Raw genomic sequence first — 25,968 nt, 5'->3', positions numbered from 1 at the left:
TAACATTTTGTTTGTTTGTTTTATTTTTATTTTTGTTTGGTCTTAAGGCTTAAACTCCTGGCCTGGGTGCTGTCCCTGGGCTCATTTTGCTCAAAACTAGCACCCTACCACTTTGAGCCACAGTTCCACTTCCAGTTTGGGGGTGATTAACTGGAGATAAGAGTCTCATTGGACTTCCCTGCCTGATATGGTTTGAAATGGTGGATTCTCAGATCTCATCCTTCTAAGTATGATTATAGGTGTGAGCCTCCAGCACCTGGCTTTAATGGGGTTTTTAATTGGCATTTTTTGGAATAGTCAAACTAGAAATATAAAATGACAAAAATATGTTTCATTCTGTCAATACTTGCTAATTCTGTTTATAAATATATTTTGTTTAATGGGATTTCTGAGTTTAACATGGAAGGTGGTTATTAAGATATTCTAAGTAATTTTAATGTCAGGTTCATTTATTGTTTTTACAGATGCTGAAAGTGAAATAATGAGACTAAATAGTTTAACCCAGGTAAATGTATATTATGGAAGAAAGCGTTGGCTTTGGTTTATTAAGAAAGTTTTCATTTACTACATTTTTTTACTATGTGTTTTCTTACAAATGCCTTTGAACTTACTCTAGGAATTTTCATTTCAGAAATTTTATGTGTGCTAATTAATAGCAGAAACTATGTGTCACAAATTGACATTAGTTAAAAAGTTACATAGTTTAAAAAACAGATACAGTACATCTTTTTACAGATTAATTGGCAAATGTTATCTGTGTAAAGGTGAAGGCAAATTATATACAAAAATGAGGGATGTATTTTGATTTTCTTTAAGAAGTTCAGGGAATTGTTTATTAATTTCAAGTCATTTGTAAATTTTAGACTTTTTTTTCAAATACAATAAAATCTCCATAAGAATGTCTAAAATGAGTGATTCCAGATTGTCCAATGATGAATTTTTCTACTTCTGATATATTGCTTAAGAAATACTGAGTAGAAATGTACAGTTGTATAGCTAGCCTGCTTTTTGTAAACTTGAAATTTTGCTATCTGAAACTACTGCTTTAACATTTTTATAGGAATCGAATCTTGCTGAAGACAATCTGAAACTTAAAATGCATGTCCAAATGTTAGAAAAAGAGAAGTCACTATTGAGTCAAGAAAAGGTAGGTGCTGTTAAAATGGAGACAAATTAAAATGGTATATGAATTATAGTTCTTAGTGAAGGGCCAGCTTATATCAAAATGAAATGTTTAGTTATAGAGTGCTTCAGGCCAGGTTGAAGTCCCTGGGCAAGGTTCGGAGCATGAGAGGCTATCCAGGGTTTACATGCAGAGATCAACTGGTAGGCACACAAAGATGTACAGAAAAGATAGTAGAGGCCTGTTTTGGTTTCTGATGATGTCTTGAGAACATCAGGAGCATGCACAGGTATATACACTTTGTATGCCCCCAGAATATGTGTAATGTCATGGACAGAAATTTCTTATTGGCAGAGATAAGGCACTATTTCACTGGGAGAAATGGCATCTTTTTGTGTATATTAGTAACAAAGATAGACTAGGACTCTGTAATGCAAAGGTGGGTATTTATACCACTGGAAAGAATTCCTTGTCTATGATAAGTGCTTAAATATAGGACAATTGGAAGTTAGTACTAAGTTAAAGGCCAGTATTTCAATTTAATTTAAATCGTTTTTTATTTTTGTTTTTTGGTACATTAGTTATTTGTCCTTTCAATTTCAGAAAAGCTTTTTTTTTCTTTATTATTTATTTTATTTTATTGTAAAGGTGATTTACAGAGAGGTTACAGTTACATAAGGTAATGACTATATTTCTTTTTGCACAGTATTACCCCCTAAATTCTTAAGTTTTTAAAGGAATACATGCCTACTCAGATATATATTCAGTAATACATACTGAAAATACTAGTGCATATTGAGTATCTTTTTTGGGGGGGGCCAGTCCTGGGCTTGGACTTAAGGCTTGAGCACTGTCCCTGGCTTCTTTTTACTCAAGGCTAGCACTCTGCCACTTGAGCCACAGCGCCACTTCTGGCCATTTTCTGTATATGTAGTGCTGGGGAATTGAACCCAGGGCCTCATGTATACGAGAGAAGCACTCTTGCCACTAGGCCATATCCCCAGCCCGCACATTGAGTATCTTTGACACCTCTATTGCTTGACCTCTTTCTCCATTTCCTGCCTTTTATCAGTGCATGTCTAAATATATATAATCTTTAAAAGACATAAATGTTAGCATACTGTTTTCTTTCTTTTTTTGCCAGTCCTGGGCCTGAGCACTGTCCCTGAGTTTCTTTTGCTCCAGGCTAGCACTCTACCACTTGAGCCACAGCACCACTTCCGGCTTTTTCTGTTTATGTGGTACTGAGAAATTGAACACAGGGCTCCTTGCATGTGAGGCAAGCCCTCTACCACTAAACTACATTCCCAGGCTGCATACTGTTCTTATGTAGCCCAACATCCACATGCCACATGCCACATGCCAGTAGTAAATAGTCTTTCTCAAAGGGTGTGATTGGCCTATAAGTGGGAAATCCTTAGGTGTGTGCACTATCTTATACCCTGGGGGATCCTTGCCACCATTCCTTCCTCCCGCTAAATGCCAATAGTGTCTCCAATTCATAGTTTTTAAGGACATTTTTTTTTCTGTTTCTGTTCCCATTCTATTTTGCTCATTAAATAGCTGAGATGTACTTCATAGTTTTCAAGTCTCTCCACAAAGCAATAAGGCATATAACTTTTCATGTTATTTTTCATAGCTATTTTTGATAGTAATTTTCCTTAATTTGGTATGAAGTAGTCTGTTGCAACTCTTTGCTGAATTGTGTTTTCCATGAGCCTGCTTACTGGTTAATAATGCCAAAAGTAACGTGCTCTTAAGATCTACCTGAAAATAAAAAGTGTCTGGTTCTCCTAAGTGAACAGTTAACATTAGGAAGTCTTAAGAGAATGCTGTTCCCATCATTCAAGTGCAGTTGAGAATGAAGTTCTAAATTGGGAGGAAATGAGACATATGATGCTGATGTCCTGGAGCTTTTTTGGTCCTTTTAAAAGACATTATTGGTCTGTTTATTTAAAGAAAATTGAAACTATGTATTTATTTTCCTGATCATGGGTTATGAACTCAGGGTCTGGGTACCATCCCTGAGTTTTTTCACTCAAGGCTAGTGCTGTACCACTTGAGCCACAGTGCTACTTCCAGTATTTTGGAGGTTAATTGGAAAGAAGAGTCTCACAGTCTTTCCTGCCCAGGCTGCTTTTTTTTTTTTTTAAATTTTTATTGTCAAACTGATATACAGAGCGGTTACAGTTTCATACGTTAGGTATTGGATACATTTCTTGTACTGTTTGTTACCTTCTCCCTCAATCCTTCCTCCCCCCCAAATTTATTATTATTATTTTATTTATTGGCCAATCCTGGGGCTGAACTCAGGGCCTGAGCACTGTTCCTGGCTTCTTTTTGCTCAAGGCTAGCACTCTGCCAACTTGAGCCATAGCACTACTTCTGGCCTTTTCTATATATGTGGTGCTGAGGAATGGAACCTAGAGCTTCATGTATACAAGGCAAGCATTCTGCCACTAGGCCATATTCCATATCCCCAGCCTCTCCCCCCCGCCCAGGCTGCTTTTGAACCATGATCCTCAGATCATATCTCCAGATCTCAGCCTCCTGAGTAACTTTGTGTGAGAGATTCTTTTTTTTTTTTGCCAGTCCTGGGGCTTGGACTCAGGGCCTGAGCACTGTCCCTGGCTTCTTTTTGCTCAAGGCTAGCACTCTGCCACTTGAGCCACAGTGCCACTTCTGGCCATTTTCTGTATACATGGTGCTGGGGAATTGAACCCAGGGCCTCATGTGTACGAGGTAAGCACTCTTGCCACTAGGCCATATCCCCAGCCTGAGAGATTCTTATTTAAAGTAGATTCTATAGGATTTCTATTTTAAAAATCTCTTACTGGTGAAAGAAGGCTTTACAATGATACAGTCAGAAACATAATCATATATTGAAATAAGGTGAAAACTGAACTGTCCCATTTCTGGGCTTTTATAGAAAAATCTTAAATGCCAAGTGATTGACTATAAAATGGCATATGGATCATATATGGGAATGTCAGGTTTGAATGATGAACATAGTCTGTACTTGATGAGAAGACGAAGATGAAGCAACAAAGAAAGGAGGGAGGGAGGGAAAAAAGGAAGAAAGAAAACAAGAGAGGGGAAGGGAAGAGAGAAAGGAAGAAAGATAAAAGGAAGACAAAAGTCCTGTTCTAACAGAGCCAAGGTAAAAGCCTTTTATTTTCTAATTAGTGATTACAAGCTTTAAAGTGAGTAGGTGATGATTTTGTCTTTATTTCACCTGTGGCTGTTGGTTACTGGATGTTAGGGAGTGGAAGTAAAAAGGGCTGGGAGATGGGACCTTTTGAAGTCCGTATATGGTAGATGTGGGCCGAGGAAGCCGCAGTGGGAATGGGCAGGAAAGGCTCCCCAACCTGAAATCGTCTTACGTAAACAAGTTGCCACCTCTTATGTAGGCTTATAGAAATGTTTTGCCTGGAGCTGCAGGTGAAATTGCACATGAGTGAAGGCTGTGGCTTGTTGAACTTTATATGTTTCTATTGAAGTATTGTTCAATAATATTTTCAATACAGAGCAGTTAAAGTAGACCCCGGATTTTTATTTATCTACATACATGTGTGTAAATGCTTAATTGTGGGTGTCTCTGCTTTAATTGATAGTATGTGCTATTTTCCCCCTTGCCATTTAAGGAAGAACTTCAGGTAACACTTTCAAAGTTGAAAGATGAATATGAAGTTATTAAAAGTACAGCTTCAAGAGATATGAATTTGGATTCAGAATTGTATGAGTTAAGACTTAACTTGGAGGCAAAGCAACAAGAGCTAAATCAAAGTATTAATGAAAAGGAAACACTGATGGCTGAATTAGAAGAATTGGACAAGCAGAACCAAGAAGCTACAGAGGTAACTGTGTTAAAGATAGCAAGTCATGAAGTATAATACCTTCTACTCTGTTGGCTGAACACCAGATAAACATGCAAAAATGTTAGATGTAAATTTTGTGGTTAATATTTAATTTATTGATATTCTAGTCACCAAGACTAACAAGCTTTTTTCTTTTCTTTTTTTTTTTTTTTTTGGCCAGTCCTGGGGCTTGGACTCAGGGCCTGAGCACTGTCCCTGGCTTCCTTTTGCTCAAGGCTAGCACTCTGCCACTTGAGCCACAGCGCCACTTCTGGCCATTTTCTGTATATGTGGTGCTGGGGAATCGAACCCAGGGCTTCAAGTATACGAGGCAAGCGCTCTTGCCACTAGGCCATATCCCCAGCCCTAACAAGCTTTTTTTCTGTAAAGTGCTAGTTAGTACAATATTTTTTGGCTTTACAGACCTTGTCATTTCAGGTGCATCTACTCAACTCTGCAGTTGATGTATAAACTAAGGAGCATTGAGCATGGCTGTGTTTCAATAAAGTTTTTTTTTTTTTTTTTTTTTTGGCCAGTCCTGGGCCTTGGACTCAGGGCCTGAGCACTGTCCCTGGCTTCTTCCCGCTCAAGGCTAGCACTCTGCCACTTGAGCCACAGTGCCGCTTCTGGCCGTTTTCTGTATGTGTGGTGCTGGGGAATCGAACCTAGGGCCTCGTGTATCCGAGGCAGGCACTCTTGCCACTAGGCTATATCCCCAGCCCTCAATAAAGTTTTATTTACAGAAACAGACAGCAGACAGCAGGCCCAATGTGGTCTATAGGCTATGGCTTGTTGACTCAGGCTCTAGTAATTAACAGTTGAAAATATGCAACAATATCATTTACCTTCTTCACTTTCTTATCCCTAAAATGATAAAAATGGACTTGTATAAGATATTCATAAATAATTTTTAGGGGATCTTGGGATAGAAAGAAAATTGTTTTTAAACAAGATTAAAGTTACCCAGTGCTGGTGGTTCATGCCTATAATCCTAGCTGCTCGGGAGGCTGAGGTCTGAGGATTGCAGTTTGAGGCCCAACCCAGTTAGGAATCTCCTATCTCCAATTAAGTACTCAAAAGAAGCCCCAGAAGTGGAGCTGTGGCTCAAGTGGTAAGAATGCTAGCCTTAAGCAAAAAGAGCATACAGACAATGCCCAGGCCTTGAGTTTAAATGCCAAGATTAGCACCAAAAAAAAAATGTTTAGAGTCTATTACTTGTGGAGTTTTACAAAATTTTCTTCAGGCATTGAATGAGAAAATATTGTAAAGTTACTGTGAAAATTAATTCTCTTTCAGCACGTGATTTTGATAAAAGATCAGCTATCAAAACAGCAAAGTGAAGGAGACAATATTATCAGGAAATTGAAACAAGATCTAGATGATGAAAATAAGAGAATCCATCTACTTGAAGAGGATAAAATGAGCATTACTAAAGAGCTAGATGCACAGAAAGAAAAGTTAGCCCATAGTGAACTGATCCTAAATGATTTACGTTTAACCAAGCAAAAGCTTGAAAATCAAGTAGAAGATTTAATAGATCAACTAAGTAAATCACAGGAAAATAATATAAGCATTCAGAAGGAGAACCTTGAGCTTAAGGAAAACATTAGACAAAATGAAGAGGAACTGTCCCGAGTCAGGAATGAGTTAACTCTTAATCAAGATTCTAACAGTAATTTTAAGGATGACTTACTTGAAGAAAGGGAAGCCAAAATTAGAAGCTTAAAGCAAAATCTTATGGAAGTAGAACAGCTCAATGAAAATTTAAAGGAAGTTTCTTTTGAACTCAAAACGGAAAATGAAAAGTTGGTTTTAGCATGTGAGAACATAAGACATCAGTTGGAAGAATCTATTGCTCATAACAAACAGATTTCTTTGGAAAAAAGCACTATTGCAGAAACTCTGCAAAGGGAAAAAGGACAGGTAGAAGCAGAATTGTGTCAGGCAGAAAAGAGGTTGCTGGAAGAGTCAAGCAAGTATAAGCAAACCATTGAGGAACTGTCAAATGCACGGAATTTGGACACCTCTACCTTACAGCTGGAACGTGAGCTAAAAATTAAACTCACTCAAGAGAAAAACTCTGAAATAGAAAGACTCCAGAAGAATATTGAGCAGTTGGAGACCGATCATAAAGAAACAAAGGAAATTTTGTCTTCTAATTTAGAAGACCAGAAACAACTAGCACAACTTTTAAATGAGAAAGAAATTTTTATTAAAAAACTTAAAGAAAAAAATTCAGAACTGCAAGAAGAATTAGATAAATGTTCTCAAACCTTAAGAAAAAATGAAACTTTAAGGCAGGCCCTAGAGGAGAAGGACAGAAATCTTGGGTCCATGAAAGAAGAAAATAATCATTTACAAGAAGAGCTGGAACGGCTCAGGGAACAGCACAGTCGAGCCGTGCCTGCGGCTGATCAGAGAACCCTTGATAGTACCACAGAGCTAGAATCTGAAGTGTCACAACTAAATATAATCAAGGATCATCTTGAAGAGGAAATCAAGCATCATCAGAAAATAATTGAAGACCAAAACCAGAGTAAGATGCAACTACTTCAGTCTTTACAGGAGCAGAAGAAGGAAATGGATGAGTTTAAATACCAGCATGAACAAATGGCCATCACACATACTCAGCTTTGTTTAGAGAAAGATGAGGAAATTAAGAATTTACAAAAAACAATTGAACAAATAAAAGCTCAGTTGCATGAAGAAAGACAAGACATTCAAACAGAGAATTCTGATATTTTTCAAAAAACAAAAGTTCAAAGCCTTAATATAGAAAATGGAAGTGAAAAGCATGATTTATCTAAAGCAGAAACGGAAAAATTAGTAAAAGGACTGGAAGAAAGAGAACTGCAGATTAAACTTCTAAATGAAAAGAATATATCTTTAACTAAACAGATTGACCAGCTGTCCAAAGATGAGGTGGGTAAACTCACTCAGATTATCCAGCAGAAGGACTCGGAGATACAAGCGCTTCACGCCAGGATTTCTTCCACTTCCCACACCCAGGATGTTGCTTACCTCCAGCAGCAGGTGCAGGCCTACACAATGGAAAGAGAACAGGTCTTCGCTGTGTTGAATGAGAAAACAAGGGAAAATAGCAATTTAAAAACAGAGTATCACAAAATCATGGATATAGTTGCCGCCAAAGAAGCAGCCCTCACTAAGCTGCAAGAAGAGAATAAAAAATTGTCTGCTCGATTTGAAAGTAGTGGTCAAGATATGTTTAGAGAAACGGTTCAGAATTTATCACGTATCATTCGAGAAAAAGACATTGAAATAGATGCACTAAGTCAGAAATGTCAGACGTTATTGGCAGTTTTACAGACTTCCACCCCTGGTAATGAGGTTGGAAGTGTTAATAGCAATCAATTTGAGGAGCTCCTACAGGAACGCGATAAGTTAAAGCAACAAGTAAAGAAAATGGAAGAGTGGAAACAACAGGTTATGACCACCGTCCAAAACATGCAGCACGAGTCAGCTCAGCTTCAGGAAGAACTTCACCAGCTTCAGGCCCAAGTTTTGGTTGACAGTGATAATAATTCTAAGCTGCAAGTGGATTACACGGGCCTGATCCAAAGTTACGAGCAGAATGAAACCAAACTCAAAAACTTTGGCCAGGAATTAGCCAATGTGCAGCACCACATGGGGCAGCTTTGCAATACCAAGGATCTTCTTTTAGGAAAGCTTGACATTATGTCACCCCGGCTCTCTTCCGGCTCCCCGCGTACCTCGCAGTCACCAGAGTCTCTTGAATCAGGTAAGTCTGCTGGATCAAGTGAGTCTTCTCAGTTGCTTCAACAAGAGATTGAAGAGTTGAGAAAGTCACTGCAGGAAAAAGATTCCATGATTAGAACTCTCCAAGAAAATAATCACAGGTTGTCTGATTCCATGGCTGTCTCCTCAGAGCTGGAGCGGAAAGAACATGAACAAACTGAGTCAGAAATTAAGCAGTTGAGGGAGAAACAAGATGTGTTACAAAACTTACTGAAGGAAAAAGACCTCTTAATCAAAGTCAAAAGTGATCAGTTACTTTCTTCAAATGAAAATTTTACTAACAAAGTGAATGAAAATGAACTTTTGAAACAAGCAGTCACAAACCTGAAAGAAAGAGCATTAATTTTAGAAATGGATATTTCTAAACTAAAGGGGGAAAATGAAAAAATAGTAGAAACATCCAGGGGAAAGGAAACAGAGTATCAAGCATTACAAGAGACTAACATGAAGTTTTCTATGATGCTGCGAGAAAAAGAGTTGGAGTGCAATTCAATGAAGGAGAAGGCCCTTGCTTTTGAGCAGTTACTGAAAGAAAAGGAACAGGTATGTTTTAGATAGACTATTGAAGAAAGGTATTGAGGATGATGGAGACTTTTTAATGTATTGATATTCTCTTTGAAGAAGATTAAATTTTTTGATAGAAGTATCTGAAGATACCGTGTTTCATCTAAGCAGATTTCCTCAGAGGCAACTGGCAGTTTCTCCTTAAAATTATTAGATATTTCCATATATTTTAGTAGTAGATTGTTTTATAGTATGCTAAGAAGTAAGCAAGGACATAGTGGCAAGAAACATTTTTGTGAAATGGAAATGAGTTGGCAGGGAACTTAGAAGTCCTTTGTTCTAACTGTTTTGGTTAGATCGGTTGCTGCCAGCCATGGTGGATATTTCAGAGATGCATGGGTGAAAGGGAAGGCATTGTGAAGTACACATTGTATTGAACCATGATCTGCAGCAAGACACATTATGACACAGTAAATACTTTGTATGTGTGCATGTGTGCATGTTTGTGTGTGTGCGTGATAGAGAAAGAGAGGAGAAAGAGAAAAACGTAAGTTTCAGGAACCAGGAAGTACTCTTTAATATATGTGATGATACTCTTTGTAAAAAAAGAAAAAAAAATTTTTTTTTTGGCCAGTCCTGGGGCTCGGACTCAGGGCCTTAGCACTGTCCCTGGCTTCTTTTTGCTCAAGGCTAGCACTCTGCCACTTGAGTCACAGCGCCACTTCTGGCCATTTTCTATATATGTGGTGCTGGGGAATTGAACCCAGGGCCTCATGTATACGGGGCAAGCACTCTTGCCACTAGGCCATATCCCCAGCCCCAAGAAAAAAAAATATATATATATATTTTTTTGGCCAGTCCTGGGCCTTGGACTCAGGGCCTGAGCACTGTCCCTGGCTTCTTCCCGCTCAAGGCTAGCACTCTGCCACTTGAGCCACAGCGCCGCTTCTGGCCGTTTTTCTGTATATGTGGTGCTGGGGAATCGAACCTAGGGCCTCGTGTATATGAGGCAGGCACTCTTGCCACTAGGCCATATCCCCAGCCCCAGAAAAAAATATTTTAAAGAAACAAGTTTACATGAAAATTTAAGGTAGTAGCACTATAGATTCATTTGATGTGCATTGTTAAAATGGTATCAAGAATTAATTGTGAATAGTCTACCAGTTTCTTAAGCTTTTCAGAGTTCCACTCGTGTCTGAAATTCATGGTCTTACTTTGCAGTGAAGGGCTAACTTTTTTATGTTATTAATATATTTATTGTACTTGTATGGAATACACTCAGGAAATATGTTTTTATTATTATTTAGCAAAATAACATCTCAGAGTTCCTTTCATTTATTGTTACCAAAATGCATGTGAAAAGCCATCCTTTCTGTCTTTTGCCAGTCAGTTGACACTGTTACTTTCTCTGACAATTGTATGTCAGAGAAAGTATGTGCCTGTTAAGCAGACACACATTACATACAAACTGTAACAAACATATTTCATTGGTGTTTTGGGTCTGTCAATCGACATTTTTGCCTTTTGACAACATCTTCATTATTATTATTATTATTATTATTCTCCTTGTAAAAACATTTGCAACTAGGCACTGGTGGCTCATGCCTGTAATCCTAGCTACTCAAGAGGCTGAGATCTGAAGATCACAGTTCAAGCCAGCCTGGCAAGGAAAGTCACAAAAAAGCCAGAAGTGGAGCTCACAGCGTGTATGCTCTGAGTTTAAACCCTAGGACTGGCACAAAAACAAAAGAAAAGAAAAGAGAAAGAAAAGAAAACTTTTTCTTCTAGAATAATTGTAGATGTGTAGAAAAGTTGAGATAATGCAGAGTTGTTATTCCTTACATTGTTAGCAATAGATTCCCTTACTGTTACCATCTTACATTGTATGATACATTTGTTATAGCTAGTGAACCAGTATTGATGTATTACTATAACCTAAAGTTCATACTTATTTTTTAGTTTTTATCAAAAATGTACTTTTCTAATTCCAAGATACCATGTAAGATAGCACATTATATTTAATCTCTTATGTCCTTTACCCTCCTCTCTAGATAGCTTCTCATACTTCCTTTGCTTTTGTTGACTTTGAGATAGTTAAACTATAGTCTAAATTTATTTAATGAAGAAAAATGCCTCTTTAAAATGTATTTTTCTTAAAAGCTAAAGTTATTTCTTTCCAAAGGGCAAGACTGGGGAGTTGAATCAGCTTTTAAATACAGTTAAATCAATGCAGGAGAAGACAATTACATTTCAGCAGGAAAGAGACCAAGTCACATTGGCCCTGAAGCAGAAACAAATGGAAAACAGCACCCTCCAGAATGAGGTATTCTTTCACTTTAAAGGAGCAATGTATTAATCACTGCCAGTTTAAAATTAATTTATTTCTTGATTTCCTCTTTCAATGTACTAGGGTAGAAAAAGATTTTAATTTCTCTGGTTGTATTTTATTTAGTTTTCAAAAGTGAAAACCGTTCTATATCATGGATATAAGAAAAAATTCTCATCCAAAGGGTGACGTATAGAGGGGCCAGTACTTTTGTGTAGTTCCATTTTTCATTATGTCTACAACAAATGAAATTTCACAAAGCAAAGCTTCCAGATGAATATTGTAGATGATCTCAGGAGAATTTTTCCCAGCTTAGGTACATACTGGCAATATGAAGTATTAGCATGCAATTTGTAAATTTCAACAGTGTGAAAACTTTGGTAACAAAGTCATTTGTTGGGGATAGAATGTGGAGCATTGTGTCGAAAAAAGTAAAATAGTGTTCTCTCCCTAGGTTCAGCACTTACGAGACAAAGAATTACGATTAAACCAGGAGCTACAGAGATTACGTAACCATCTTTTAGAATCAGAAGATTCTTATACCCGGGAAGCTCTGGCTGCAGAAGATAGAGAGGCTAAACTGAGAAAGAAAGTCACAGCTTTGGAGGAAAAGCTAGTCTCATCCTCTAATGCAATGGAAAATGCAAGGTAACTTTTTGATTCTGTTTTTCTTTGTTAACTTCAATTGAGTATCTGAGTATAAGCCTTGACAAGCATTTGCTTATATTAGTTCATTTCCATGAAATTCATCTTAGCTTCATAGTTGAGGAAACTGGAGGTAAGGAGATTTAGAAAGTTGCCCACGGTGAGATACACAGTGTGTGTGTGGAGAGGGTCACATATAACTCCTTGAATCTTAAGCAGATCTGACATTCAAATTTTCTTCCTTTCAACCACTTAGAAAATTGCAGCTGTTGTTTTGTGGCAAAATGACAAGTGGCTGATTTAGTTAGTTCTATCCAGTCACCAGAGAACTAATTTATGTTTTTTACATCAAGCGATTGAAGGTTGAATTGGATATGGGTATTAGAAGGGAGAATACAGTGTACCAGCACAAGGTGAAGACCTGGGGCAGCAGGGTTCCTAGAACTTGTGAGCTACCAGGTCTCTGTTTATGTTCTTTCAAGCATTATTTCACGCAATAAAAAATGTTTATTTTTTTTAACTTACCTAAGTTATACAGTAGGTAAAATGGGATTTCATTTATTCTTGCAGTTTGTTATTTTTTTAGGTTTTGCTCTTTTTAAAAATAGTCTTGGCTTTCATGACTTAATCTTGGTTGCCTACCACCTACCCTTATTAGAAAAACATTATACTTTTTATTTCAGGAAAATCACACAAAGTGAAAGCATATAGTACAAAACCCTACTCACCCCAGATAATCTTTTTTTTTTAAAATCTCTTTATACCTTTATGATCCTGCATATATATAGCAAATCTTTTTGGAGCAAAAGTCTTTTTGTTTAATAAACTTTCTGTCAATAATATGTCAAGCTATAAATTTCTATAATAACATTTTGTAGTTAAATAATATACTATTACTTGGATTTGCCATAAATTCTTTAATTTAGTTATTTCATTTTTTAATTAGCACATATTAATTTTTCACAGGGGCTTTCCATACATGTAAACAATATCCTAATTAGCCTCCCTCTACCCATTTTTTTTTTTTTTTTTTGCCAGTCCTGGGCCTTGGACTCAGGGCCTGAGCACTGTCCCTGGCTTCTTTTTGCTCAAGGTTAGCACTCTGCCACTTGAGCCACAGCGCCGCTTCTGGCCGTTTTCTGTATATGTGGTGCTGGGGAATCGAACCTAGGGCCTCGTGTATCGGAGGCAGGCACTCTTGCCACTAGGCTATATCCCCAGCCCTCCCTCTACCCATTTTACCCATTCTATTCCCCCTAATCTAGTCATTTCTTGTTGGACATTTAGAGTATGTCAACTTTTCGAAATCAAGATGACTTTCTTAGCATAAAGTTTGAGAAAACTTTAGTGTCAAGGGGCATTTTATTTTATTTTATTTTGTAATTTATTTATTAATTAAACAAAAAATTTTTGACAAGGTGTTGTGCAAAAAGGGAACAGTTACATAGTAGGGCAGTGTGTACATTTCTTGTGATATCTTACACCCTGTTTTTCTTTCCCTTCCCTAGGTCAGGTAGACATATATACAGTATACAATGTACCAAGAACATATACAGTAGCCACATGGCCTACGCCCAAGAAAATTCGCCTAGGGCTTTAAATGTAATGTCTACAATAGACAGTATGTCGACAATAGTCTTATATGAATGTACATACATAGCTTTTGAGCTATTGTATTCCACTGAGAGGTCTATTTTTGACCTTTATATGTTGAGTAGTTGTTTGGTTTTAGTTACATAATGTTGGGTTGCTGACCCAATCCTGTGGGAAATACCATTTGACAAGCAGTTTTTGGTTTCACAGACCTGGTCTCTACTGTCTCTCCGTCACCCCATCTCAACAGTCATATATCAGGGAGATCATGCCCCTTTGTTTTCTGTGTTCTAGGCTTGTCTCGCTCAACATTATTTGTTCAAGTTCTGACCATTTCCCTGCGAATAACAATATTTCACCATTTCTAATCACTATGTAGTATTCCATTGTGTATAGGTACCATATTTTTTGGATCCATTTATCTGTGGAGGGGCATCTGGGTTGTTTCCATATTTTGGCTGTTGTGAATTGTACCGTGATAGACATGAAAGTACAAATGTCTTTTTGATATGTCAAGGGGCATTTCAAACCTGAAGTATGTATTACTAAGTTAGTTTACAGAAAAACCATGCCTATGTATATTTCCATTAGTGGTATGTGACTTTTTATTTATCTTACTATATGGAGACTGAGGGATACATAAAGGGGTAATAGATATTATCTATCTGCAAGAAATAGACTCAGAGACAATTCTGAGACTGAGTCCCTTCTGCTTTATTTGGTCTGTTACTGTACCTTCTGACTTAGAAGGACACTTAATATGGGAATTCAAACAAGGAATGTTCATCAGTATGTATGTTTACTTTGATAGAAATGCTAAATTATCCTTAGATCATAATATTATACATACTGTAATCCTTTCTTGGATTTTTTAGGCCCCTGTTTTCTCAAATTAATCATTTACCTTACCTATTAACTTCCAAAATAACATTTTTATTTTTTCAAATATAACTGTATTGTTATAATTAAGATCTTGTACAGGGGTTATCATTCCATAAATTAGGTAATGAGTACAGTTTTTTTTGGACAGTGTCACCCCTTCCTTTCTTTCCTCCAGTTTCCCCCTACTGTCCCTGTCCACAAGTTTCATAGTTCATTTTCCATATAGTGTACACTAAACAGCATGATTGCATTTGTTCACCTTTCCTCCCTCCATTTTTGTACCCCTTCTTCCCTCCCTCAAAAGACTAAAAATAACCCCCAAACCCCAAAGCAACAACAACAAAAACATGTTTCTATTTCCTAGAATTTGTTTTGATAAATAGTTCCTAAGGGTATCCTCCCTTAATCTGTATGTGAAAACCTAAAGTCCTATACTCTTATGTCCAGTTGTATTTTAGATCTAGCTTCCACATATGAGAGAAAACATGTACTGTTGGTCTCTTTGAGCTTTCTCTTAACATGATTTGTTCTAGATTCATCCATTTCCCGCAGATGACATAATATTACTCTTTCTAATGGACAAGTAAAATAACACTGTGTATGCACCACATTTTTTGATTCACTCATCTATTATAGGGTTTCCATAATGTGGCTATTGTGAGTAGTGCAACAATGGATATGCAAGTGTCTTTACCAGACTTGCAATGTTCTGGGTAGATGTCCTCGAATGATATGGCCCGGTCATCAGGGAATTCTATGTTTAGAGGTTTTTTTGTGTTTTTTTAAATTGTTATTAAAATAAGGTGATGTACAGAGGAGTTACAGTTATATAAGTCAAGTAAAAAGTACATGTCTTTTTGGACAATGTCACCCCTTCCCTCTCTTTTGCTCAAGTTTTCCCTCCTGTATTGAAGAGGAACTGCCACCTTTCAGAGTGGTTATACTAGTTGCTTTCCCACCAACAGTGTAATAGGGTTCCTTTTCCCCCACATGCCACCAGCACCTCTCTCTCAGTATCTAAGGAACACATCAATGACAGGTTAACTATTAGAAGGCAAAGTTGTTTGTAAGTTACAAATAAAGGCATACTATAAACTTTTTTTTTTTTTTGCCAGTCCTGGGCCTTGGACTCAGAACCCCAGCACTGTCCTTGGCTTCTTTTTGCTCAAGGCTAGCACTCTGCCACTTGAGCCACAGCGCCACTTCTGGCAGTTTTCCGTATATGTGGTGTTGGGGAATCGAACCCAGGGCTTCATGTATACGAGGCAAGCACTCTTGCCACTAGGCCATATCCCCAGCCCTATAAACTTTTTTTTTATATAAAAAAATAACTCGAGGAGAAAGATGGCGCCGAGACAATAGGGAGGCACCCCGACTCGCACCAACTGAATAGCGAGCTGGGAACTCCAACACCCAACACTCCACCAAGAACCCAGCAAAACCAGCATCCAGAAGCAGTGGAGAAACGCAGGAAAACAAAAAGGAGCAAAAAAGAAGAACCGAAAACCTACACGGAGCCAGAGATTCACCGGGGCACCCTCCCCCCACCAGCCGGCCCTGGCCCAAACAGGGTCAGGCTGGGAAAGGGAAACCCGGCGATCGGCAGACAGGTTGCCAGGAGCGCAAAATCCATATAGCGGGAGACCCCACGGACACAAAGCAGGGTGCGGACCAAGACACACCCAGCAGCGACGAGAAGTTCGGGTCCACACCGGATTCGGACAAGGGAACCCAGCGCGGCAGAAAGAGGGAACGGGGGAGCCACCACGACACTTCGCCAACCCCTGAAGGGCCAACGGCGGTGCGGGACACACACACAAAGCAGCAAAAGTGAGTCCCCCATAATCCCTTCCCCCAACGGGAGACCCAAGCCCGACAAAGACGATATATCTCCCTCCCTCCCCCTCCCCACTCCCGTGGGAACAAAGATTCCCCAAATCAGGCGGGAAGCTCCCAGCAGGCACTGGGAAGCCAGTCTAGCAGGGGAAGGGCGGAACAGCCCCAAGCCCCCAAAGGTTCCTGAACTGGCAGAACCGGCCCCGCCCCCTTCCCAACAGGGGCCAGGGACGGCCGGCAGGGCAAGCCCCACCCGAGGCGCTTAGACCTTGCGGACTCTTACAACTAAAATCACAGGCGCTGGTGGGCAATACCAGCCCAGCAGGGTCACCTGAGCCTGATCTCGTTCCCCCTCCTCGCAGCGGAGGCGAGGTCTGAGGGTGCCAAGCCACACCCGGACAGTCGATCCCACTGGGCCCCACACATACTGCTTCCCCCCCCCAACGGACTCGCGGGAGGGCGCAAGCACAACCCAACAACCCAGGGCTCGCTCTGGGAGGCAGACCCCACTTAAGTGCCTGTTGTAGGGGACTCACAGTGCACAGGAGGGCGGGGCCCCGGCGAAAGCGCCCGCTCTGATAGGCGTGCCCTGCACTGGTGGGCGGGGCCACAGCGACAGCACCTGCTGACGCAGACACGCCTACACAGAAGGGAGGGAAGATCTACACAGACTTCCAGATGCGCAAATCACAAAGAAACATAACTCAGTTCATCAAAGGACAAGCCAACTCGCCAGCTCCAAAAAGCAGCACGACTGGAGAGGAGATGGAGAATAAAAAAGCAAATGAGGACATGTTAACAGGAATGATCGAAACCGTCAGAAATGAAATCAGAAAACAATTCCAGGAGTTTAGAGCGGAAATCTGGAAGGACACCCAGGAAGCCAAGAAAGAAATGGAAGCAAAACTGGATACAATGCAAGCCTCGTTTAAAGAAATGGAAGCAAAAATGGATACAATGCAAGCCGCCTTTAAAGAAAATCTCCACACCCTGAGAATTGAAATGCATGAAAAAATAGATTTAAAATACAACTCTTTAAAGGAAGAAATTTCCACGATCAGAGCTGATATGACAACCATGAATAGCTCTCTGACATCCATAAACTCCGCAATTGAAACCATAACACAAAGAGTGGACCATATGGAATCCAGAATCTCTCGCCTGGACGATGAAGCAGCTGACAACAACCAGAAAATGACCACACTCCAAGAAAAGGTGAAGCTTCAGGGAAGATTACTCCAGGAACTAATGGACAAAGACAAGAGATATAATCTGCGTATAATTGGAATAGAAGAAGGAGCCGAATATCAGAGCAGAGGGCTTAATCATGTTCTCAATAAAGTTATTGCAGAAAACTTCCCCAATCTCACAGGGGACCCCATCCAGGTAACCGAAGCCTATAGGACACCTGGCAGGCCAGACCCCAGGAAAACCACCCCAAGGCACATAATATTCAAGACTACAGACCTCAAGATTAAAGAGCAAATTCTGAATTCAGCCAAAGCGAAGAAGGAAACTTTTTTCAATGGGAAGAGGATTCGAATAACATCCGACTTATCCACACAAACTTACCAAGCTCGAAGTGAGTGGAAGAACACCATCCAAGTACTTCAGAATAACAATTTACAACCTCGGATCAAATATCCAGCGAAACTGGAGTTCACATTCGAAGGGAGAACCAGATCTTTCCACACCAAAGAGGAGCTAAAGGAGTATGTGAATAAAAAACCAGCCCTACAGCGAATATTAAGAGGGGAAGCCCACCCAACAGAGATCGTAAAAGACACACAGACAGATTCAGAAAGAAACTTCAATAGCCAAAGTCCAGCAGAAACACAAGCTCACTAAAGACAAGAAGAAAAAAAAAAACAACAGGAAAAAACAGCCCAACAAGAAAATGGAAGGAGAAAAAACACCCTTATCCTTGATCTCTTTAAATATAAATGGCTTAAACTCCCCGATCAAGAGGAGCAGACTGGCAGAATGGATCCGCAAGCAAAAAGTTGACATCTGTTGTCTACAAGAGACCCACCTTACAGCAAGGGACAAAAACAGGCTTCGAATGAAAGGATGGAGCAAGATCTACCAAGCAAATGCACCCACCAAAACGGCAGGTGTAGCCATCCTGATCTCAGACAAGCTGGATTTCTCTTTAAAGTCCACTCAAAAAGACAAAGAAGGACACTACATATTGATACAAGGAAAAATCCAGAATCAAGACATCACGGTGATAAATGTATACTCACCGAACAAAAGAGGCCCGACATATGTCAAGCAAATTCTCACAGAATTACAGAGCAAGATAGATGCAAACACAATCATAGTGGGTGACTTTAATACTCCTCTCTCTCCAAGAGACAGATCCAACACCCAGAGGATTAGTAAGGGAGCTGAGGACCTAAATAACACCATTGCCCAAATGGATCTAACAGACCTATATAGAACCTTCCACCCTACAGAGACCCAATACACCTTCTTTTCAGCAGCCCATGGATCATATTCCAAAATAGACCACGTCATAGCCCACACAAAGAACCTCAGCAAATACAAAAGAATTGACATCATCCCATGTATTATATCTGATCACAGTGGATTAAAGGTAACCCTCAACAACAAAGGATACCACAGAGCCTATACACACTCTTGGAGGCTAAACCCCACGCTGCTATCCAACACTTGGGCCACAGATCAAATTAAAGATGAAATCAACGAATTCATAAGCCACAATGACAAAGAAAACACATCACAAAGAAACCTATGGGACACAGCTAAGGCAGTACTGAGGGGCAAGATCATTGCACTCAGTACCCACATTAAAAGAATGGAAGCAGAGCAGGTGAATACCCTCACGATGAAACTAAAACAACTGGAGAAACAAGAAATGACAGAATCTAAAACGACTAGGAGGGGAGAGATTACAAAGATTAAAGAAGAGATAAATCTGATTGAAAATAGAAAGACCATTCAACAAATAAATAAGACTAAAAGCTGGTTCTTTGAGAAAATAAACAAAATTGACAGACCCCTTGCAAGACTCACAAAAAAAAGAAGAGAAGAGACTCATATTCGTAAAATCAGGGACTCCACAGGAAAAATTACAACAAATACACACGATATTCAAACAATCATAAGGAGCTATTTCCAAAACCTCTACTCAACAAAAAACAATAATTTTACAGAAATGGATCAATTCTTAGAGAAGTACAAACTGCCCAAACTGAACCAAGAAGAAATAAATCAACTAAATAAACCAATAACTTACGGTGAGATACAGGAGGTAATCAAGAACCTCCCTACTAAGAAAAGCCCAGGCCCAGATGGATTCACCAATGAATTCTACAAAACCTTTAGTGAGGAGCTAATTCCAATACTCCTCAAACTCTTCCGCGAAATAGAAACGGAGGGAAAAATCCCGAACTCATTCTACGAAGCTAATATCATACTCATCCCCAAACCAGGCAAAGATCCAACAAAAAAAGAGAACTACAGACCAATATCACTAATGAACACAGATGCAAAGCTCCTCAATAAAATATTAGCTAACAGGATCCAGAAAGTGATCAAGAATATCATACATCATGACCAAGTAGGCTTCATCCCTCAGTCACAAGGATGGTTCAACATCCGTAAATCAATCAATGTAATTCACCACATAAACAGAACTAAAATCAAGAATCACATTGTTATCTCAGTCGATGCCCAAAAAGCCTTTGACAAAATACAACATCCATACCTATTAAAAGCTTTGGAGAGAACAGGAATAGATGGAACATTCCTCAAAACAATAAAAGCCATATACAACAGACCAACTGCTAATATCATATTAAATGGAGAGAAACTTAAATCATTCCCCCTAAACACAGGAACAAGACAAGGATGCCCACTCTCCCCACTTCTGTTCAACATAGTACTGGAATCCCTAGCCATAGCAATAAGGCAAGAGGAGGACATCAAAGGGATCCACATCGGCAAGGAAGAAATCAAGTTATCCCTATTCGCAGACGACATGATCTTATATCTCAAGGACCCAAAAAACTCAGTACCCAAACTCCTACATCTAATAAACCAATTTGGCAAAGTAGCAGGATACAAAATCAATCCACAAAAGTCAGCAGCTTTTCTGTACACCAGCAATAGACAAACAGAAAAGGAAATTATGGAAACGATTCCATTTACAGTAGCCAAAAAAAGAATAAAGTACCTAGGGATCAACTTAACCAAGGACGTGACGGACCTATTCAATGAAAACTACAAAAATCTAATAAGGGAAATCAAAGAAGACACAAGGAGATGGAAAGACCTCCCATGCTCATGGGTAGGCAGAATCAATATAGTGAAAATGGCCATACTGCCCAAATTGTTATACAAATTCAATGCAATACCTATCAAAATCCCAGCCACATTCTTCACTGAAATAGAGAAACCAATCCATAAATTCATATGGAACAGCAAAAAACCTAGAATAGCCAAAGCAATTCTAGGCAAAAAACATAGTGCAGGAGGTATCACCATACCAGACTTCAAGCTCTACTACAAGGCCATCATAACAAAAACAGCATGGTATTGGTATAAAAACAGATCGGAAGACCAGTGGATTAGAATTGAAGACCCAGAAATAAAACCGCACTCTTACAGCCAACTGATATTCGACAAAGGAGCTAAAGACATACAATGGAATAAACATAGCCTCTTCAACTACTGGTGCTGGGAGAACTGGGCAGCCATATGCAGAAAACTCAAAGTAGACCCAAGCCTATCACCATGCACCAAGATCAACTCAAAATGGATCAAGGACCTCAACATCAGACCTGAATCCTTGAAACTACTGAAGGACAGAGTAGGAAAGACACTAGAACTTATAGGCACAGGAAGGAACTTCCTGAATAGAGTCCCAGGCGCACAACAAATAGGGGAAAGACTCAACAAATGGGACTACTACAAATTAAAAAGTTTCTGCACAGCTAAGGTCATAGCCACCAAAATAGAAAGACAGCCAACGATATGGGAAAGGATATTTACCAGCACAGCAACAGACAAAGGCCTGATATCTGTCATCTACAGAGAACTCAAAAAACTAAGCCCCTCCAAGCCCAATAAACCTATTAGGAAATGGGCAAAAGAGCTAAAGAGAGACTTCACAAGAGAAGATATAAAAATGGCAAAGAAACACATGAGGAAATGCTCAACATCCCTGCTAGTAAAGGAAATGCAAATAAAAACAACCCTGAGATACCACCTCACCCCAGTTAGAATGGCCTATACTCTGAACTCAGGAAACAACAAATGCTGGAGGGGCTGTGGGGAAAGAGGAACCCTTCTCCATTGTTGGTGGGAGTGCAAATTAGTACAGCCACTTTGGAGAACAGTATGGAGGTTTCTCAAAAAGCTCAATATAGACCTACCCTATGACCCAGCCATACCACTCCTAGGCATCTATCCTAAACAGCAAAACCCAAGATATCAAAAGGACATTTGTACTTCCATGTTTATCGCAGCACAATTCACAATAGCCAAAATTTGGAAACAACCCAGATGCCCCTCCACAGATGAATGGATCCAAAAAATATGGTACTTATACACAATGGAATACTACATAGCGATTAGGAATGGTGAAATATTGTTATTTGCAGGGAAATGGTCAGAACTCGAACAAATAATGTTGAGTGAGACAAGCCTAGAACACAGAAAACAAAGGGGCATGATCTCCCTGATATATGACTGTTAACAAAGGGAGATGGAGAGACAGTAGAGACCAAGTCTGTGAACACTGTATATGTGCTTGATACATTGTATACTGCATATGGGTCTACCTGACCTAGACAAGGGATGGGAAAACAGGTTGTAAGATATCACAAGAAATGTACACAATGCCCTACTATGTAACTGCACCCTCTTTGCACAGCACCTTGTAAAAAAAAAAAATTTATGTTCAATTGATAATAAAAAAAAAAATAAAAAAAAATATAAAAAAAAAAAAAAAAAAAAAAGCAAAATTCTTCGAATGAAAAAAAAAAAAAAAATAACTCATTGTTCTTACAGTCATGTTTTGATTTGCTAACCCACAGTGGAACAAAGTCCAGGGACATTGGGAGACAGAATTCAAGTCTCATCAATTACAGCTCTTTCCACAAGAGGGTGCTATTGGGTAAAGTAGTTGCTCTTCATAAGTTTCAATGGCTGCTCTAAAAGAATTTAGCTGGATATTAGATCCCATGAAGATGATTGCAATAATTTGAATGTAATTGCACATTGGGACACATTCCAGACTGGATAGGTGCTGTATAAATGTGACTTTTAGAGATTTCTGAGTTCTTAGATGGGGCAAGAATAGGGTTTAGTCTCTCTAAGGTAGGCAGAAAGATGATAGTAAAGGCAATTAATTAGTCAATGGGATAGCCTTTAGGAATTTGGGAATTCATCAAAGGACTACAAGTGTCAAAAGCAGTGGAGAGTCAGACTTCATTCTTGATTTGATTAAAAGCTAAAAAATTATAACTAAAAAGTTATAAAATTATAACTAAAACTTTTTTTTGACCAGTCCTGGGGTTTGAACTCAGGGCCTGAGCAATGTCCCTCAGCTGCTTTTGCTCAAGGCTAGCACTCTACGTGCTGAGGAATTGAACCCAAGGCTTTATGCATGCTAGGCACGCACTCTACCTTACAACTAAAACTTTATTACAATTATATTTATCCTAGAAACACAAAGCTGTTTGTGAGAAAAAGTACTCTTTTGTTGATATTTGTTATATAGGATTTTTCTTAGACTTAGAAGGACTCATTTGTTCAAAGTCACTTTGACAGGATGGTGATTGAACTAACAGAAGGAGAGAACAAAAATCAGAGGAACTCTTTGACCTTGTCTGAAATCTAATTTGAATTTAATGCAATAAACTGTAGGGAAGATGAAATTCTTAGAAACAAATAGATGGGGCCAAGAAGGAAAAGGGAAGTTATTACATAATAGCTATAGTGTTAACATTTGGGAAGAAGAAAACTGTCCAGATAGATAGATTGGGGAATAATTACATAGCAGTACCAGTGTACTTAGTGCCTCTCAACACTATACTTAAAAATGGTTAAGTGGCAAAATTAGTAGAGTTACATTTTCCTAAACATACATTTAAAGATGTTTAAGTGTGTGAAGATGCTTTGTCTTGTTAAATATATAAATTCTTTGACATTTTGAACTTAATGCAGTAAGATGTAGGGAGTATGTTTCTTCTTGTTAAAATAGCTAAATAGATAGAAGCAATTGGATTTCACTCTCTTGTTTGAAGTCATCAGGCCAACGTGCAGGTAGAGTCCTTGCAAGAACAGTTGAACATGGTCTCCAAGCAAAGGGATGAAACTGCATTACAGCTTTCTGTCTCTCGGGAACAAGTAAAGCAGTATGCTACATCATTAGCCAATCTGCAGATGGTCCTAGAACACTTCCAACAAGGTAAGTTGCATGGCCGATTTTTCAGTGAAGAAAATTGTAGTAGTTATTGGTGATTTTGCCATATTTAAATGTTACTTTAGACTAGACATAGTTTCTTGTTAAAGGGAGAGAGGTAAGGAGCCATCAATAAATTAATTTAGACTCCTTTTCCAAGTGGAACTCGAATATAAAGTATACTTAGTTATTAAAAGTTTTAGTATCTTATAACTAGTTAGGGTGAAAGTTGAAGAACTATAAAGGTAACATGAAGAAGGGTGCTCATATGATAAAGAAAAGAATACAAAGAAGAAAGATGTACATGTAGAAAACAGGGCCTTGCACTTGCTAGGCAGGCACTTTAGCATTTATTCCATAGCCCAGCCCTTTTTGATGGGTTATTTTTTCAATAGTATTGCACATTTTTGTCTGTGGCTAGTCTCAGGCTGTGATCCTCTTACCTAGGCTTCCCACGTAGCTGGGATCACAGGTGTGTACTATCATACCTGACTTTCTGACTAAAGTAGGGTTTTGGTATATACACACACACACGCCTACACACACACACACACACACACACACACACACACACACACACGCCTCAAACTGTGATCCTCCTGATCTTCTCCTACATAGCTGGACAGTATGAACCACCACATGTGAATTGAATTTTTGTTCTCTCCAGGACTGGGACTTGAAGTCAAAGTCTGATGTTTTTGCTCATATTCTGATGTTCTACCACTTGAACCCCACCTCCAGCTCCTTGAATTTATTTACTTATTTATGATTAAGTACTGGTACTTGGGCTTGAACTCAGGGCCTAGCTGTCTCATCTTTGTCATTCAAGTTTAGCTCTCTATTACTTGAGCTGCATATTCACTGCCAGCCTTTTGATGGTTAATTGAAGATAAGGGACTTTTCTGCCTGGTCTGGCTTCAGAACTCAGCCTCCTGAGCAGCTAGGATTACAGGCATGAACCATTGGCCTAACCTGAATTTTAAACACAAGAATTCTTTAGGTCTGCTTTATAATGCATTTAGTAGAATGAGTATGTATGCCAAGTTGTATAGATTGAGGCTATAGAGAGCATTGTTAAAAGGGATGATTTGAATGGAGTTATAAAGGGAGAGAAGAATCTCTAAGGGAGACAAGATGGAGAAAGGCTTAGGCATAGGAAACATTGACCTTGTTATTTTGTTAACATGATCACTAAAGTATATATGCATTGCTATTCTTGTTGAAGTATTTCAACTGTTTTAGATATATTTTGTTTTGTTATATGCCAGTATCGGGGCCTTGTGCTGTTCAGTGTTTTGTTTCATTTCTTTTCTTTTTCTTTCTTTCAATGCGGGTCCTGGAGCTTGAAGTGCCTGGGTGCCATCCCTGAGCTTTTTTTTCAAGGCTAATACTCCACCACTTGAGATGCAGCTCCACTTCTGGCTTTTTGGTAGTTAATTGAAAATAATCTCACAGGTTTTCCTACATGGGCTGGCTTCAAACCTTGATCCTCAGTTCTCAGCCTCCACAGTAGCTAGGATTACAAGCACCTGGCCTCTTCAATGTTGTTGTTGTTGTTTGTTTGTTTTTTGCCTCTTCAGTGGTTTTTAATTGCCGTTTTATCATAAATTGTAAAATACTAACACAACTTTCCTGTCTCATTAGAGGAAAAAGCTATGTATTCTGCTGAATTAGAAAAGCAAAAACAGCTTATAACTGAATGGAAAAAGAAGGCAGAAAATCTGGAAGGAAAAGTGTTATCATTGCAGGTAGGCCAAAACAGTATTCTGTTGTAAACTGTGTTATTCATGATATGACTGCTGTTAGGATTTTGTCTTGGACATAATCTCATGGGGTGTTCATTTAGTGATTATGACACGAGTGGTGACTTCTGTCCAGCCTGCTAAATGTAATCATGAACAAGATACTCAGATTCTTCTTAGCTGACTAGAAATTTAGAGTAGGCATAGTGAAAGTGGTATGAAAGGGCATTTGAAATGGAACAGTTTTT

The 25,968-nt window shown here is 39.0% G+C and overlaps 1 protein-coding gene across 1 annotated transcript in view; it reads left to right on the top strand.

Annotated features, from left to right (window-relative positions):
* Trip11 (thyroid hormone receptor interactor 11) overlaps positions 1 to 25,968 on the top strand; it is a 71,161-nt gene that overhangs the window by 24,764 nt on the left and 20,429 nt on the right. Inside the window, exons 8-15 of the mRNA XM_048362164.1 lie at positions 465 to 505; positions 1,061 to 1,147; positions 4,768 to 4,980; positions 6,277 to 9,300; positions 11,444 to 11,584; positions 12,042 to 12,235; positions 23,821 to 23,984; positions 25,623 to 25,726. Coding sequence (XP_048218121.1) covers positions 465 to 505; positions 1,061 to 1,147; positions 4,768 to 4,980; positions 6,277 to 9,300; positions 11,444 to 11,584; positions 12,042 to 12,235; positions 23,821 to 23,984; positions 25,623 to 25,726 — 3,968 coding nt within the window. The remainder of the gene's footprint in view (positions 1 to 464; positions 506 to 1,060; positions 1,148 to 4,767; positions 4,981 to 6,276; positions 9,301 to 11,443; positions 11,585 to 12,041; positions 12,236 to 23,820; positions 23,985 to 25,622; positions 25,727 to 25,968) is intronic.

The sequence above is a fragment of the Perognathus longimembris genome, chromosome 14 (genome assembly GCF_023159225.1).
Source record: "Perognathus longimembris pacificus isolate PPM17 chromosome 14, ASM2315922v1, whole genome shotgun sequence".
NCBI classification, from domain to species: domain Eukaryota; kingdom Metazoa; phylum Chordata; class Mammalia; order Rodentia; family Heteromyidae; genus Perognathus; species Perognathus longimembris.
This window is presented reverse-complemented; position numbering and strand designations above follow the sequence as displayed.